General features: G+C 36.7%; 1 protein-coding gene across 2 annotated transcripts in view; it reads right to left on the bottom strand.

Moving 5' to 3' along the window:
• Ctnna1 (catenin alpha 1) overlaps positions 1 to 18527 on the bottom strand; it is a 172183-nt gene that overhangs the window by 94295 nt on the left and 59361 nt on the right. For both annotated transcript variants that reach the window (XM_003477407.5, XM_063232173.1), the window contains exons 4-5: positions 4672 to 4838; positions 4020 to 4139 (exon numbers count right to left, since the gene is read on the bottom strand). In XM_003477407.5, coding sequence (XP_003477455.2) covers positions 4020 to 4139; positions 4672 to 4838 — 287 coding nt within the window. The remainder of the gene's footprint in view (positions 1 to 4019; positions 4140 to 4671; positions 4839 to 18527) is intronic.

Here is an 18527-nt window from a genome sequence, read left to right as displayed (position 1 = left end):
CAACTTTAAAAGGCCAAAGTTAATTACTCAATGAAAAATTTGGCCTAACTACATGGCTTATCTTTCTAAATCAGTTCCTAATTAAGTATCAGAGAAGTCAAACTGGCTTCCTTTTTTTGAAACATCATGTCCATATATATTTTAGGGTCTTTATCTTTATCCAAACCATGAATAATATGACTGCATACCTTTCCTCCTAGAATTAATTTCTAATTTGAAACCTGAATTTGCAAGTAAAAGCTCACAGCACTCCAAATACCCTGGAGCGCAGGAAATTAAGCTAAATATTCAGAAACAGTACTCTGTGGATTTAGAGAATAAGTAACCATTTCAAGAAGGTGAAGCTAACATTATATTTAAACAGCTGAAGAACATGTTCTGTGGGGCATTTCCTAAATGTCTTCCTCTCACCACAATCTCCAGGACTCTGAATCTTCTGGGGAAGTATTTGCCTTTAAGTATTTACACTGTCCTCTGTTTTCTAAAATGTTTTTGCAATCAGTTTTGGCATTCCTTGTAATGAGCATAGCTTCTTAACAATGCTTACCAAACATATTTGTGGTCATCTGAAGTTAAAGAGGTGCCAGAATTACGTACTAGTCAATACCTGACATCCCTAAGTCACTGCTTCATCTGGTATGATAATCTACTTTTCTAAAGATTGTATTAGGTTAAATACTGAAAATAGGATGCTGTGGATTTAGCGAATTTCAAGACTCAATTGTGGCAACACGCTGTGGCTAATTATTATGCTTAAACAGCAGGTGCACATGTTCTGTGTAGTACTTTCTAAATGTCTTGTCTTCACTACAACTTATCTCTGATAGTCTCCTACTTGCCAAGTATGGGAGACACATCTTTTATGAAAATAATGTATATAATCACTTATCCTAACTGCTAAAGTGTTCTATTTTATCTCTTCAAAACTGCTTTTGCCTTAGCACAAAGAAACTAATTTTAAGTGAACATAGGAAACACAATTAAGTGAACACAGGAAAATAGATACTACACTGGGCATCACTATTTATTGTAATACAAATACATAAAAGTATTCAAGAAAGTTGGGCATGGGGACGCATGCCTATAATCTAGCACTTGGGAGGCTGAAACAGGGAGACTGCCATGAGATCCACGCCAGCCTAGGTTACATAAGTGAGACCTTGTCTCCCAAAAAAAAAGTACTCAAGGTATACAACGCTGCTAAGTAATCGAGATTATTGAAAACAATGAGCTATCAGCCTCATACATTACCTTTTTTTTTTTTTTGTCTTTTTGAGACAGGGTCTCACTATGCAGTTCAGGCTGGCCTTGAGCTCACTTTGTAGCCCAGGCTGGTCTCGAACTCACATGGATCCTTCTGCCTCAGACCCCCTCCCACCGAGTGCTGGGATTACAGGTGTGAACTACCATGCCCCGCGCAGCCTAATACATTACTTTAAAAATTAGGAACTCAGGGACTACTTTGGCCTTCAGGATTCCTCAAACTTTACCAAACCAGTTATAGTTCAAGCAGACTCAGGCACAGCCAAACATAATCAAGGAAACAGGTCTAGTCATAAATTTGAATTGTTTATCCCATGCAGTGACCAAGAAATACAAGCTAACTTTAAAACAACCTATAACATTATCGCAACCCAAATACGAAATTTAAGTGAAAGTTTCTTCTCATTTCCTTAACAATATAAAAACTAGCTACAGATACATTTGATCAGATGCCTTATACTGGATTCAAATGACTATACTTAAAAACCAATCCTTGACCAAACAAAGCAATCTTGTCCTGACTTTTTTTAAACAAATAAAACATGTTGACAGAGCCCAACAGGGCACCACAAGCATGCAATCCCAACACTGAGAGGTTGAGGCAGGAGGACCCAAGTTCAAACCCAGTTTAGGCAACTTAGCCAGACCCTGTCTCAAAATAAAATATTTTAAAAAGGGAGGACATGTAGCTCAGGGTGAAGGCTCTAAGTTCAATACCCACAACTGCAAATAATAATAATAATAATAATAATACCACAGAGAGTAACATTACCAAACGTATCTGTTCAACTTTTCAGGAAAATAACCCTGTAAGTCAGTTTATAGACTAGCTAAGAAACAAGAGGCACAGTATTAAGTTCTTTCAAATATGTCAACAAGCTCTTTATATGTGAGGGGATGGAATCTAAACAACAACACACTCCCCCTCCTAGCATGCTGGAAGCCAGGATAGACAATGTGAGCCAGAGGTGGTCCTCCTGGCAGAAACCAAGGTTGATGTTGACAAAACACTTCCTTTTCTAAAAGTTGCTGCAAAGATGAGACAGTCAATGCAGGAGACAAATTATTACTTAATATGCCTGAAGAAAGAAGAGAAAGTCCACAAAGTTTTGAAAAAACAGATCAAAAGAGTTGTTGCATCTGAAGTTCAAAAATGCCTCCTAAAAGTTAATTGCATTAAAGGGTTGGTTACCCCTGATAGGAGCTGAGAAACCAAACAGATCATGAGGGCTCAATTTCAAATGGATTAAGCCATCAATGAGTTCCTAGCTTAATAGGCTTTTGGGGAGGTTCATAAACTCAGTAGGCTTTTAGGCAGGGCCTAATTGGATGGAGCTGGAGTCACTAATAAAAGAGTACACATTTGAAGGGATTATCTGGTCCCTAACCCATTCTTCTCAGGCCCTTTACCTACTCTTCTTTCTGGTTGAAACTACGTGAACAACTTTTTCCATCATTTTCTGTCTTTTGAATCACCACACTACATTCGAATCACCAAACCACTAGTCAAAATAAAACTTCTTTGATTTTTTTTCTGATATTTGGACCTAGTGATGAAAAATTAACTAATATGAGAGGTAAACATCCAGCATTAAAAAAATTCTGTCAAAAAATATGACCAGTTACTAAAGGAAATGAGTAGGCAGTACCCAAATGAAGCCGAGTACAGAAGTATCCAGAATGAATTAGAGGGAGGGGAAGGGAGGGGAGAGGGAGGAGGGGGAGGGGGGAGAGAGGGAGAAGTTTATGAAGAGAGGGTAGGAGCGCTCAAACAACCTCTACTTGCTACTGTGGGTTACTATGCTTTACTTCAAAACACCATGTATTTACTTATTCCAACATTTTACAAAGACACAAAATAGTAACTGGCAGTCTAAATGTTCTTATTCTCAATAGTTGTAAGCCTTCAATAAGCCAAAATTCAATAAAATTTTAAGACAGGATGCAGACCAAACTTTATTTTCTAAATCTAACATTTATTAGCCACTCACAGTGGCACTAGCCTATAATCTCAGCACTCAGGTGGCTGAGGCAAGAGGATCATAAGTTCAAGACCAGCCTGAGCTCCATAGAGTTCAAGGCCAGCCTGAATTACAGAGCGAGACTCTGTCTCAAAAAACAAGAGAACCATTTAGTTCACTTACTCAAATGACAATACATATCAAGAGCATTAAGTAAACAAATTGTGTAAGTAAACATAATTTGGCCAGAAGATTTCAAAGCAACACAACAGTAAAAACACCAAAGGGCTAAGCTTCAAAGAACAAGAATACTGATCCACATACCCTACCGGAGTAACTACTAGTAAAGATTGATAAGAATCACTTAAAAAGTGTCAAAATATGATGTGTGGGGTGTGAAGGAGATATTTTCTGATACCAAGACACCGTAATTCTATTTTAACTTGGTTAGGTTTTTTAAACAACCAAATTAAACCTCACCAATAACTCAAGTACAATCCTTGAACATATACACAACAACGGGCCCCCTGCCAATCCAGACACTAGAGTTATTTTCACTGAAACTGCTAAAATACCTAAAGTAAAATTTTCACAAAAATTAAGACAGGAGCATAACGTGAATGCAACTTAATTATAGCTTCACTTTCACAACACTAGAAACATATTCTGTACTTTAAGTGTTCTAACATAGTTTAGTGTTTGTATATATTAGGAGTACCTTCAGGAAACAGGAAAAATGAGTTTTTCCTGCTAAACAATATAGAACTTTAAAATATACCCAAATAATGACTGTACCTGTTGTCTTTTAGCTGCCATAATGTTCAGCTTATCCACTTCAGGTTTCAGGGCTTTATATTGTATTCCCAAATCTTGTTCATTGCCAGCATTCCTCACCTTCAAGATACCATCTTCTACCTACAAAACACAACCCCAATTAGCAAGAATTTTGCACCATATAAGCAAACATAAAAATGATGGTGCCACAGAAGTCTTCTATCCCTTTTAACAGCTACTCAGAAAACAATCCAAACTTAAGTTCTTGAGTTGGCACGGGGGACTCCTGTTACATAGGTACTTTAAAGGGGCTAAAAAGAACACTCTTGTTGGCCTTCAACTAAAAGTATACAATTTAATGTATACTTGGTTCCTCAGGTCTAGGCTCTCCTAGTAGCAGGGAAATGTATCATCTGTATTCCAGAAAAGGAAGGAGTCAATACTTTTGTTACAAGTTCCTCATCAGAACCAAGACAATACTGGTGCATGGCAGAGTCCTTATCATGTCCACTTGGAACAGAAAGGTTAAGTGGAAATTAAAAATATCCCTGGCCTATTTAGATAAAACAAGTTCAAAACCAAATAAAATTCTAAGGAATGCTGAACTAAATATGGCTTGCACTGGTCTCACTGTGATACAAAGAACAAATTACAAGCACAGGCCTGTACTTACAACTTTCAGCTGAACAAGTAATTTGTAGACATCTGCCATGTCAGCCAAAATCAGCAGCCGGGTAACAGCAGAGAGTAAAGCTCGAGCTGCCCGAACCATGTTGCCTCGCTTCACAGATGAGCAGGGATCATCTGCAAATTCTCCCGCAGCAGTCTTCATCAAATCTCCTGTTTCACAAAATGAAAAATGGGAGGAAAATCTTAGCAGAAGCTAATCTGAATAACTAATCTATACATAACAAAAATAGTTCAAACTTTTTACAATTACATACAGATTTAGTGTTAAGAGTCCTTAGTTATTTGCTTTATTATATTTTATAACTGTTATTAAAACAAGCACCCTCCTATCTCTAGTAAGGGCATAAAATCTGGAAAGTGACTTGGCACTTCCCTTTGATCTAATGATAATATTCCCTTCCAAAAAGAGACTATTATTATTATATATGTCTTTTTAAAAAATCCAAGATTTGAAAGGCAGAAAACATGCATGTAAAGCAATCTACCTACAAGCTGTGTATGGTAGTGCACACCTGGAATCCCAGCACTTAAGAGTGTAAGGCAGAATCACCTCAAGTGAGTTCAAGGCCAGCCTGTACTTCATACAAGAGTGTCTTAACAACAACAACAACAAAGATACAATCTACTCTCACAATCACAGAATGATACAGAAATATGACCACCATTAGGTAGAACCACTATACTTTGTTAAAAACTCCAGCTAGCCACATATATACCCCTACCAAAGCCTTAAGACTTCAACTACTGATTCCTTTATTTTTCTCACAGTGAAACAGCAACAAGCACTCAAATGCTCAACCATAAACAACTAGTCAACTCAATTGTGGTGTAGCATACAACTGCTACACAAATATAAACAAGTATGTTTTAAAATGTTAAGGTTTATGGAAGAATATTTGGCAGAAAAAATTGGGATCAGAAGGTAAATAAGAGTTATCACAAGGTTATAATCTCTGTATTATTCTATACATATAAAAGTTTTTATAATGAACAGATAGCTCATCTAGAATCAAAAAATTAAGGTATAAAAACAAAATAAATTTTGTCATAGTTATAAAGAATGTCCAGCCTATACAATCCTGATTTCATGAATTTTTTGAGACAGGGTCTCACTGTATAGTTGAAGCTGGCCTTGAACTTGTAGTGATCCTCCTGCCTCAGCCTCCCAAGTGCTAAGATTACAGGTATGCACCACTGTATGCCCAGCTAAATAATTTATAATACTTCCTGAAAACTCACAAAAATTATACTTTGGTTCATTAATTTCCACTGATAATCATTTTGGGAGCCTACTATCTTACTCTTATATCTGGAAGTGCAAAGACTAGGACTGTGTCCTGTTCACTGGTTAAACTGAGAGTATCTAGACAGTGATGGTTTCTGTGTCCCTGGAAAACTCCTCGTGCCCATCCTTGGCTGAGGGTGCCCACTTTGAAGCCTAAAGTCCATTCATTCACCTCTTCTACAAATTTGTTTTAAAGAGTATTCTCAAGAAGTACAACTATTTCTCAATAGACCAATCAAACTTCTATCAACTTCAGTTGTATAATATGAGCTTAGGAGGAAAAGTTTAAATTCACCTCAGACTCACATATTAATAAAGCTTACAGGCACTGTAGAGAACTACAAGTAAAGAAAAACTCTTCATATTTGTCAGGTCAGAAATAACAATAAAGAATTTTATACTTAATAGGTTTTCCTAGATCTAATATAATCTCTTATACTTTCAAGGAAGACACTGACATACGGCAATCATTACGTGGATTCATAAAATTAATAATGATATTCCATGGTATTTTAAAAGATGGCACTAACTCAGAATCAACATTGCCCAGAGTAGCTATTTCTTCTATTTCTTTGTTATAAGTTAATTTTTGTTCGCTAATTTACTCTTTAATTACTCACTTTTGTAAAAATGGCTCAAGTTGTTTTATTACTGAGATAGAAAGAAACTACACATTCTGTATAAACTGAATAGATGCACCACCAATGAAGAACCACCAACAGACCAGAAGTGACATAATTGGTTACAGATCAAGTTGCATGACTGCTGTTTTTGTGCACTTAGCAATAAAATTTGAACTTTAAGCAATTATAGTAATTAAATTCTGAACCATGTTTTGAGGAGTATTAGTTAACTACTGCAAAATTTGTGCATATCAGAACCTTGCAAGGTAACAACTGCATGCGTCCACTTCACAAGGTTGCTGTGGAGATAAAACCAAACACTCTAGGACACAAAAAGACAAAGAATGGTGCTTAGAACACTGCCTGACACTCATGTACGCCTCATCATAACTGGAACAACTGAGATTGGGGGTTGGAAAGGCAAAAAGATACTAAAGACATACAATTAAAGAATGAAGATTCTAGATTATAAGCAGGAGCACACAGTTGGGACCACATATAATCAGGCCTAGAGGATGAGGCAGGCAAAAGCTTAAGAGAAGTAAACGGCGGTTAAGAAGTGAAAACAAGGTAAGAAGGCAGTTTGGGGCAGTATTCAAAGATTCCAGTTTTCTCAAAAGGAGGAAATAAGGCTCTTTTCTACAAACTGAGAAGGGTACAAACAGAAAAAGAGACTCTGAGGAGACTAGCTTCGGATAAGGAAAGAACTGGAAGACAGAAGTAAGGACTCAGATCAGGGCAAAAATAGTGACTTTAAAGCAGACCTTAGTCTATAGTCCTACAGTCCATCTAAATAATTAAAATGTCAAAGATTAGCCTATATTCAAGTATGTATGTGCTGGGCCAGGGATTTTGCTCCACAGCATAAGCACCTTCCTGGCAAGCACAAGGCTGTAAATTCAATCCAAAAAAGGTGTGTACTAATTCCCCAAAACAAAGGCAATAATTATGTAAAACATATAATTTTTAAAAATTCTGGGGCTGGGGATTTAGCTCAGCGGCATAAGCGCCTGCCTTGCAAGCAGGCAGTCGTGAGTTCCATCCCTGGTACCGATAAAAAAGGAAAAAGACAAAAAAATAAAAAAAATTCTAACTTAGACCCACGCACATTTTTCAACCAGCATGATATCATTCCAAAATAATATCAAATCAAGTGACAGCAAACAACTCAAATTGCAAGGAAGAAGCCAGTTAAATTAAACATACATATATCTACACTAATCTATTGGCTCAGAGCTATAATGCCAAATCCCTAACTTCATGGCTAACACAAGCTGTTAGTAATGAAAAACAAAGTCAAAAATCCATTGATTAATTAAAATATTCAGATCTCTATTCACAAAACTAAGAACAAATATTCAAGTAAGTCACTAGGCTAAAGACAAAGTCTTCAAACTGCTACACAATGGTTCATTCCTTTAAAAATCGGAACATGACAATAAGATTGAGATTTTTATAAGCTTTCTTATAAAATTAATTACAAAGTAAAGAATGCTTTAAAAAATAAATAGGTAATTGTGAGCCTATGGAGCATATTTCTAAGAGATCAAAAATACTCTTCTTATACAAAAGGGTCCATGGTCATATGGTCATCAGAAAATGAGACTATAACTGGATCTGACACTACAACTGGGTCTTCTGGCCTTGTCTCGCCAGGTTATCTCCAGTCAACCTTACTATACCTCTCATAAAGCAAGATTAAATTTAAAAGAACACACTACAACTATACTATGCCCCATGAAATCCTATCTGTCATGCCCTGGTGTTCTCCTTACACTAAGAGAGTAAAAGTTAAGCGCCTCAAAACAAAGACAAAGGCAAGTGCAAATGAACAACAAAACAGGTCACTATGAGAACAGGATAAGATTAAGGCCTTTCTAAATCATTAAATATCTTAACTACAATTTTCTCTAAGCAATCAAACTTTATAAAGTTCTTGGGAAAGGGCAGCCTTGGAAAAGAAATAAGGGGGTGAGAAAAATGAACATTTAAAGAAAGCTGAGAGTATAGTTTTGGACTAGAGCACTTTACCTAGCATGCTCAAAGCCCTGGGATCAAGCCCCAACACCATCAAAAAAAAAGGAAAAAAATACTAAAAATAAGAGAAGGTTTAGTGAGGAAAGCTTCTTTAGACTGAGATCAAGACACACCAGATAGTCTATTATGTTTTTCCTTTAAAAAGCAAAATGGCTGGGAATATTGCTTAGTAGCACACAGCGCCTGCTTGGCAAGGAGGAGGTCCTAAGTTCAATTCCTGGTACCAAAAAAAATCAGCTATCATGGCTGTCCTCATGATAGTCTGTCCTGCGTCCTCAGGATATACTTTTATCTTGCTCTTTCCACGTTTACTCAAGCCAGGATTATACTGCAGAGCCAGTTTTTCTCTTACTCTTAACTTTTAATTTTTCAAATAAATTTTGGTAAAAAAAAAAAAATCATGCACAGAGTTATATGTCTGGCCCTGGGTCTGTATTTTTTATGAAGGACTTTTAGCTAAACTGGAGTTCCTTCCAGTTCTCAGGAACTAACCATTTCCCTCACCCATCCCATTAACATTTCACACCCCTAAAAGCTGACACCACACTCCAAAACTCTAATGACAGAACAGTTATACTTTCTTCTCTGAAACAATACTAAGGATAACTTTCACCTACTCATGACCAGAACTTTTCTACCTTTTAAATCCAGAAAAAGACACATGTTTTGCAGGCTCAGTATAAGATAGCTATTTTCTACAAATTACATAATTCTCCCACCCAAGGCATCTTTATTAATGAAATTTTTGTCAATTTATACTTTAAGCAGCAGACAAATAACTATCTATACCACAGAATGAAAATGAAGTTCATAATCCATTTAAGTCGTGGGGAAGAAATAGACTACATCAACATATACCAAAATATTGAGTGTATCACAAGGTGGTTGATTTTTTTTTAAATTTTCTATAATGAATATATTTTTAAATGACAAACTAATATATTTTTAATTCATTTGGGCAATATAAAAACTCGGGTTTCAAAAAAATTTTTTGTAAGTTATAAAAAAAGTCTACAGTAGTAGTAGGCTTTTGTACTAGTTTGTTGCAAAAATGAGAAAGTAAAATTAGCAAACATAACTTCACTTTTATGTTTTTATTTTATTTATTTATTTGGGGGGATAGTATTAGAGAATCTGAACCCAGGACCTTTGCACTGAGTCACATCTTCAAGTCCTTTTTCTTATTTTCAGACAGGGTCTCACCAAGTCATCAACTTGACCAGGTTGGGCTTGAACTTGCAATTTTCAGCCTATTCATAGTGCTGGGATTACAGATGTGTGCCATCATACTCATTAAATCTTTTTTTTTTTAACTTTATAAAATCAGTTATTCTGAGAGGCTTACCCAAAATATGGCTACTCATGTGATCTGCAGCCCCTGTTCTCACTGTGTTTATTTTCCATGAACAGCTCATGCAGGAGAGAATTACACAGCTGTTTCCTACAGTAGTAGCATTACATTAGGCTCTTTTTTTTTCTTTTGAGACAGGGTCTCATCATATAATGCAAGGTAGCCTTGAACTTGCTTATGTAGCCCAGGCTGACCTTGATCTCATGGCAATACTCCTGCCTCTGTAAATGCTAAGATTACAGGCATGTGCCATCACATCCAGCTCTATGGTAGACACTTTTTTTTTTTTTTGGTAGATACTTTTTTTGGTTAACACTTCTTATGAGAGCATGTTGTTTGTTACAATTACCAAAAACAGAGAAAAAAGATATTTTGAGACAACACCTGAATGTGCTTTTTGCAAATCAGCAAAAACAGCCTCATGTTAATACGACAGAAACTTCCAGATGAAGAGTTAAGTGCTAATCAACAATCTCAAATATGCTGAAATTAACTCATTGGTTTTATTAACGCATTGGTTTTATGATCATATGGGAAATTACACTCCCTCCTCCTGGATTTCCCAGATGACCTTGCTGAAGTCACTGTTCTTTGAGGTGAAATGCTTTTTTTTAACTGTCAAAACCTTTCTTCTTCTCTCAACTCTCACACTTGTTAACAATGGTGGCGATCAGGTTTTTATTTAAAATTTAAAACCTGTCATTATATCTATTATATTCCTTAAATTTTGAAAATTATCTGCCCATAACAATATTAATATGTTTTTAGTTTGTTGGTACAACATAACATCTTTAAATGTATTATTTCATGGAGGATAGTATATAGCTGCTAAAAATTATGTTAAGGCCAGGTGCTACATATATACATATCTATAATCTTAGTTACTGGAGGATCAAAAGTTCCAGGCCATGCTGGACAACTTAAGGAGTCTCTGTCTCAAAAGACTTGCCTAACTGCCCAGCCTGAGAGGACTGGGTTCAATCTTCAATACCACAAAAGAAAGGGAGAGAGGGAAAGAAAATAAATTTCAAGAGAATACTTACTTAGATCCTGAACATCTTTCAATATCATAAAGTGAAAAAAGATAATCAAGCAGAATATATTTCTACCTACATGAGCATACTCAACATAGCTAGAAGACTTTCGACACAACTATTAACCACTGGTTTCACCTCTTGACTTCCAAAACTAGAGGTGATATTTTTCTATTTGTTTTTACTGTCAAAATATTTGTACCCTACAGGAAAGTTACTTTTATTTTTTATGAAAAATATTTTCATTCTGCCCAGGCAGTAACTAAAGAAAGAAAAAGTACAGCAAACAACTCGTATCACAGAAAATCTTTGAAAAGTGCCCTACACTTAGCAGCTGAGCTGTTACATAGGTCCTAAATTTGAATGCCTAAAATTTCCCATCATTGAATTCCTAATTCTTTATTTTAAAAACAAAATCATCCCACCAACTCACATTTTAAAAAATAATAAAATGACTTGACCAAGACTTTATAAAGTTATTTGCCAATCTCAACATAATCAAAAGTGAATAAATAGCCAGGTGTGGTGGCTCATGCCAGTAATCCCAGCACTCGAGAGACTGAGGCAGGAGGATCAATGCGAGTTCAAGACCAGCCTGGGCTACAAAGCGAGTTCAAGGCCAGCCTGAACTGCATAGACACCCTGTCTCAAAAAGAAGACCCCCCCCCTCAAAAAAAAGTGAATATATATTTCTCACCACAGCCTATCCTTAACTTTCAATTTTTAATTAATTTTCCATGACATGGTAATAAAATGACACTTTCTATACTTACAAAAGAAGATAAACTCAATATAGTTCCAAGAAATATCAAATTTCATAACATAACCCTCTCATGGTAAGAAACTAAATGGAAGTATGTATCTGGCAAAACCCATACACCTCTGGCTTAAGGCAACCTGAATCCTCTCCATCTTCACCTTTTTATTCATAGTAGGAGGCTATTTGTCAAACACTTCAGCCAGTTACAGTTACAGTTACAGAAAAGAGACAATGATTCAACGAATCTCTGACAGATACTCCAAGAAAACTTTATGGAACATGATTCTATTTTAATTTACGAAACTGTTTACCTTTTAAAAGTCAACCCCAAAATAAATTTAATACCAAGTTACTCAAATCTGAAGCTCAGAAGCCTAAAATTAGTGGACCCTAGAAATTCAAAGGGTCCTCCTCCTCACCCCCTGGAAGCTTTAAAATTTCCATTTTTTCCAGTTGACAGACAGAATAGATTTTTTAAAAAGTTAAAATAGGGTACCACACATATTCATGTTCTCATTTTCCTTACTAATTCAAGTGCACCCTGCTGCTATTCAGAAATACTCCAAAGAGAAGCACTTACTTCCTGATTACACATTCAAATAAATGCATAACATGCATTTCATCTTGGAATCACTTTCTTAAGAAATTAACTTGTGAAAACCAAGTTACTGCAACATCATGGTTGAAATCATGCCAAAGCCAAAATTTTAAAATTTAAGCTAACCTCCTCAGCTACACTGTACAAATACATTAAGGCAATAATATTACCCACTGTTATTACAAGTATTAATGTCCTAATTAGTGTTTTTTAGCTTACTAAGATAAACTTAAATACAAAAGAGGAATAATTTCAAAATAACAGGAAACATTAGAATTTAATAACTTCAAATCTTACTCTCTCACTTCCAAGCCAGCTAAACCAGAATTCAAATCTGCAAAGCAGCATATGTTCCCACAAGGGTACTGATGCAGAAGCAGGATAGCATTCTTGACACATCCCGAATCAAAGAAAATACAGCCTCCATCCTAGAGTTTAAGCCAGGCAACCTTAAGACATAAAACTCATAGATGACAACCAGTTAATGATTTTTCAGAATTTATATTTTGCTTTTCCTCAAGTTAAATGAAAAGCAAAAAGAAACTGGGTTAAATAATGAGGCTAGGAAGTATGGAGATCAATGAACAATTTTTAAATTAATCACAGTCCTCAGGGATATATGAAAGGTAAGGTTAGGAAATATAACAGACCAAGCCATAAGGGATTACATGAAAAGATGTCTCTACCCCACCCTTAAAAAAACAAAGAGAAAAAAACTGTATAAAAATTCTACCCAGACAGCAAGTGGAAAAAGGAGGGAACAATTAAGAAGCCAGAACTCAAAGCAAAAATACAAGAAAATATCAGCTGATTTGTTATTAGATTTAATGAAGAAAATTATTACACTAATATGAAGATTTAATAATCTTTTTCAAATTGTTATTTTCCTATTGCGCTTCCAGAGCATCATTAACACATTTTAAAACTAAAATTCAACATTCCAAAGTAGAGATACTTGTCATTTTTCTTCTAAGAAAAATTAAAGAATTCATCAAGCTCACGATCTCAACTTTATTAAAGCCACATGAACCAGACTAAAAAAATTAAAACACAATCTCTCTACCACACAGCCCACACAAAGCTCTGTAAGTCGTGCCTCCCCTCCTGTCTACCTCTGAAATTTTCCTGGAAGCACTCACTGACAGCTGCTTTGTCCTAATCATATGTGCCTTTTAACATCTATTTTCCAGGCTGCCTCCATATTAGATGAGGGTATAGCAGACTAAAGCTGTCAAAATCTACATTGGACAGAAGACCAATTTTCAACCTCCTTCAATCTGACTCTAATCATTTGTCAGAAGAATTATACTCAAAAGCCTGACAGTTTGCGTTCAATATTCCTTTTGCCAAAACTAAAATACATTATTTTCTTTGACACGGTCTCACCAAGATTTGCAATGAAAAAGACATACCTACCTTAAACACCCACACTCCCTACATGTAAATTATTCAAGCTGTACCAAAGATGATGGTATTTGCTCAATCTCACTATCCGATCTCACTACAAATTTAAAATAAAGGAATGTTTCAATATCAATTAAGTTTTTACTAGCCATCCATTCTTGATGGCAGAGTCCTAACAGACCATCAGTTTTATATGATTATTTAATTCTATGCCTTAAAGATTTTTATTTGAAAAAGCTGAGGTGACAACTGCACCATTAAAATATATTAATATTTCAACTGTAGGTCCAGATGCTACTCACAAGTTTGAAGTCTATTTTAACAGCCAAAAAATATTATTTTCTTGCCCTAAAATTAATGTTTTTAAAAAAAAGGTTAACATTAAAGATTTAATATTGAAAAACATTAAATGATTTCAGTGAAGCTAAAGTCTTATTTTTTTTGAAGTCTTATTGTTACTTAAAAAAAAAAAATGCACTTGGATTGTTAGCTTAGTTTACCTAAAATGAAACGGTGACCTAAAAGAGCCAGATCTTGAAAAGTTCCCCTCCAAAATCCTTTTTCCCCAGTATAAGAGATTGAATCCATAGCTTTTCCACTGAGCTACATTACCCAACCCTTTTTTTTTATTTCATATTTTGAGACACATTGCTAAGGCAGGATTTGAACTTGCAACCCTCTTGCCTTTTCAAAGTACTTGAATTATAGGCTATTATGGTTTATATATAGATACCACCCCCAGTGCAAGCCTCATGTGATCACGGACAGGCCAAATCTAGTGTTTGCGATTTTGTTTTAGCAGTGGGATGGGTGGTGTGAGTGCTACGAATGCCCAGAAGTGAAGCCAGCATACAGTGTAACAGCAGGAAGAAGGTGTGTTTTCCTCTCTTTTGCTGTTGGTGCTTGCTGTTTGCAGCCACCATGAACTGCTGCCCCTCTGTCATGTCATTTTTGCCTTGAAGCTGAGTATTGAGTGAGACCTCCCCTTCCCTAACTTTGGGCATCAGGTATTTTGTCTCAACAATGAGAGAGAAAGTAAGACACAGGCTTACACCACTGTACCTGGCTCCAAAAAAGTTTTAAAACCAATACTGCCTAAACACAAACAGACCTCAAAGGCAGAAAACTACATGCCGTTAAGATGCCTGCTTTATATTTACATTCAGTAAAAGAATTTATTCTACCTTCACACTCAGCCATTTGGAGAAGGGATGTGTTATAGGTGAAGGTAGAATAAGTGAACTACCATATATATTGCTTCAGTATTAAGATGCAACAGGCTGTCTAGATGTTTTTATGGTATCCACCATGAGAACAACAGTACATACAGCAGAGATGACTGGCTTTAGTTAGTGGTACGATCATGACATGAAGATTAAACCAAATCATCTGATAGGAAGTAAGAGTCACTAGCTTTGGCTACAACTTTGCTCTGTTCAACAGAACTCAATGTCCCTTCCCAGGACTAATATAAATCCTATCCTACCACCAAAATTTAAAAACTATAGATGCGCATAATCATTTCTTGATTTTTTGTGCTCCAAAGTAATTCTATCTCTGCTATGCCTATAAATTAATAAAGGTAAAACTAAAAGATCGGCATCTCTAGTACAATAAGCCATGTTTCAATGTTTGAAAACTTAGGAGAATTCCAATAAATAAAAGGAGTGGGGCTGACAAACCAACAGAGAAGAATTAATGCTTACAGATACCTATCACTACCTTCAGAACTCTTACAAACACTATGATGTTCAAATATATTAATAACAAAAAGCTCTCAACATCTATTGCCACCAAAGAGCACTTCCCTCTGTTCTTGAGTGTGGAAAGGCAAAAGAACTAGAATAACCAAAACATAAAAAAAGAATAAACTGGGATACTAAACAACCACAGCAATCAAGATTATATGCAGCCAGGAATGATGGCACGTACATCCCAGTATGCCAGGAGGCTGCGGCAGTAAGATCACAAATTCAAGCTCAACCCAAACAACCGTGCAAGACTGTCTCAAAGTGGGGTAGGGAGATTGAGGGGCTGGGGACATAGCTCAGTGCTAAGGCCATGGAGTCAATCCTTCTTACTAAGGGAGAAAGAAAAAAATACTGAGCAATGTTGGCAGAGGGAAGAGGCATAGATACATAGATTAATGGAATAAACTAGAGAACCCAAAGAAAACTATTCAAGGAACCTATTTTTTAAAAAAGCAAGCCAATGGGGCTGGGAATTTAGCTCAGTGGCATGAGCCTGGCAAGTGCAAGGTTGGGAGTTTGATCCCCAGTACCCTGCCCCTCAAAAAAGAAAAACACATTCAAAAAATAAAATAAAATAAAATAAAATAAAATAAATAAATAACAAGCAAGCCAATAGAGAAAGCAATATTTTCAAAAATAATACTCAAGGGGCTGGGGATTTAGCTCAGCGGTATAACCACCTGCCTCACAAGCAGTCATGAGTTCAATCCCCAGTACCGATAAAAAGTTTTAAAAAGTTAAAAAAAAAATAATACTCAAACAACTGTATATCATATGTCAAAATAGTAACAGTAATAATGGGAGTAATCTTAATCTTAGACCTTATATAAAACTTAACCCAAAATGAATCACGGGCTTAAATGTAAAATAAACTATAAAACTTTTTCTTTTGTTCTCTAAGGTCTTCGTTTTTAAAATCCATTTTATTTCAAAGAGAAAAAAACAAAATTTCAAAACACAATAATGATACCTACAACTGTGCACTGCCATCTCCAAATCAGTCACCCAGAGCACAAGACATCCGCACTCAATTATCTAAACAGGACCAGTGCAAACATTTCTCTTCAATGAACTCAGAAAAATCAGTAGTATATCATATATACACATACATACATACATACTGTTTCTTTCAGCTTCTCAAACTAGTAAGACAATATGATATTTACAAATGTGTCTGAATTATTTCACTTGTGAGTATGGACTCAAGTTGCATCCATTTGCCTATAAAATCCTCAAGTTTGTCCTTCTTTATGGTGGAGTAATATGCTATTGTATAAAATACCACATCTTTTTTATCCATTCCTCAGTCAATGGGCATTTAGGTTGTTTCCAAGATCTAGCTATTATAAATTGTGCTGCTATAAATATGGGGGCACATATATCACTGTGGTGTATTTTTAATTCTTCTGGGAAGATACTCAGAAAGGGAATAAATGGGTTGAATGGAAACTCCAATTCTAATTTTTTTTTTTTTTTTTTAGAAATCTCTACACTGATTTTCACAGTAGTTTATATTCCCACCAAGAGTACAGAAGGGTTCCTTTTTCTCCACAGCACCTTCGGCATTTGTTCTTGGCCATTGTTTCTGGGGCAAAGTAGAATCTCAGTGTTCTTTTAACTTGCATTTCTTGAATGACCAGTGATGTTTAACATATTTTCATATATTTATTTGTTGCTTGTATTTCTTCACCTGAAAAGTGTATAGTCATTTCTGAAGCCCATTTTTTGGATTGGGTTTTTAAATCTGAGAGGATGGATGAAAAACTATAAAACTTTTAAAAGGTAACAACATCATAAAACTTCATGAGCTAAAGCTTGGTGAAAAATTATTAGACTGTAACACTTAAATATAGGGGAAAGTGTCACTAAATTGAACTGAATCAAAATTTAAAAACTATTAGTAATATTTTTTGTCTTAGAATATTTCTTTTTCTAAATTTTATTTAAAGAAAGACTAGAGGGGACTCTGGAGAACATGGCGGACAGACAACAGCAACTACTGAACGCTCTCTAAAGGCTCGGCTCAGAGGCCAGGAATGATGCGGACTAAGGAGATACGAACCAGTAGAGATATGCTCTGCTGACTCAGGAACGAACTGGGCTAAGAGAATCCAACTTGGAATACAGTCCTGGCGCTAAAATAGGAACAGAAAAATCTCGGTGTGGAGGCTCGACTCCGCGCCATTGGAAACCGCAGCTTGGATTTCCCGCCGCGCGGCGGCCGGCCACCTCCACAGCGGCTCAGCAAGGAGAGACGCGACCCCCGAGCTCTGGGAATGGGCGTCTGGGAACGGTCTCGGAAACGCGACGGGCAGGAAGGAAGGCTGACTGGTGGCGAGGTGAGCGAGGAACTGACTCCCTACCGCAGTCTGACTCCAGCGGAGGATTTTCTGGGCGCGGGCAGTCCTGTAAGAGCAGGGCGCGGCGGCAACTGCAGCCGCGCATTTCCCTCTCGGACGGGATTGGTGAAAGGTGCCTGGCCGGAGGGACGCTGCTCGCGGACTCCCTAGGCTGGCCTAGCCCAGATCCCAGAGCCTGACGGTGGCCCGGAGGAGCGACCGACTTCCGCGTAGGCTGCCTCCTCCGCAACTCCCTGGGGCGCAGCGGTGAGCTGGAACAACTAGCCAGCGCAATTCGATCAAGCTGTAGCTGACAGGCAGGGAAGCCGGGCCTCCTGTGTAAGATTACATTTTATAAGGAACAGAAAATATGGGGAAGGGAAGCAACAAAAAAGGCTCCTCGACCCCCAATCCTGAGAATCAGGCAATAGTGGACACTGTACCAATATACATTAAGCGCCATTTAGAGAGCCTCATAGACCAATTCAGGAATGAAGTTATCAATGACCTGAAGGTAGAAGTATGCAGAATAGTTAGAGAAATGCTAAGCACCACCCAGGAAAAAGCAGATAGTGGAGTGGAAGAACAGAAAAAGAGGGGAGAATTGCTTGATGGAGAAAACAGAGAAAGCATTGAGTATGTGAAGCAGGTGCAAAG

The sequence above is a fragment of the Cavia porcellus genome, unplaced genomic scaffold, assembly GCF_034190915.1.
Source record: "Cavia porcellus strain 051 isolate PalLab524CR breed Dunkin Hartley unplaced genomic scaffold, mCavPor4.1 scaffold_21, whole genome shotgun sequence".
Taxonomy (NCBI): domain Eukaryota; kingdom Metazoa; phylum Chordata; class Mammalia; order Rodentia; family Caviidae; genus Cavia; species Cavia porcellus.
This window is presented reverse-complemented; position numbering and strand designations above follow the sequence as displayed.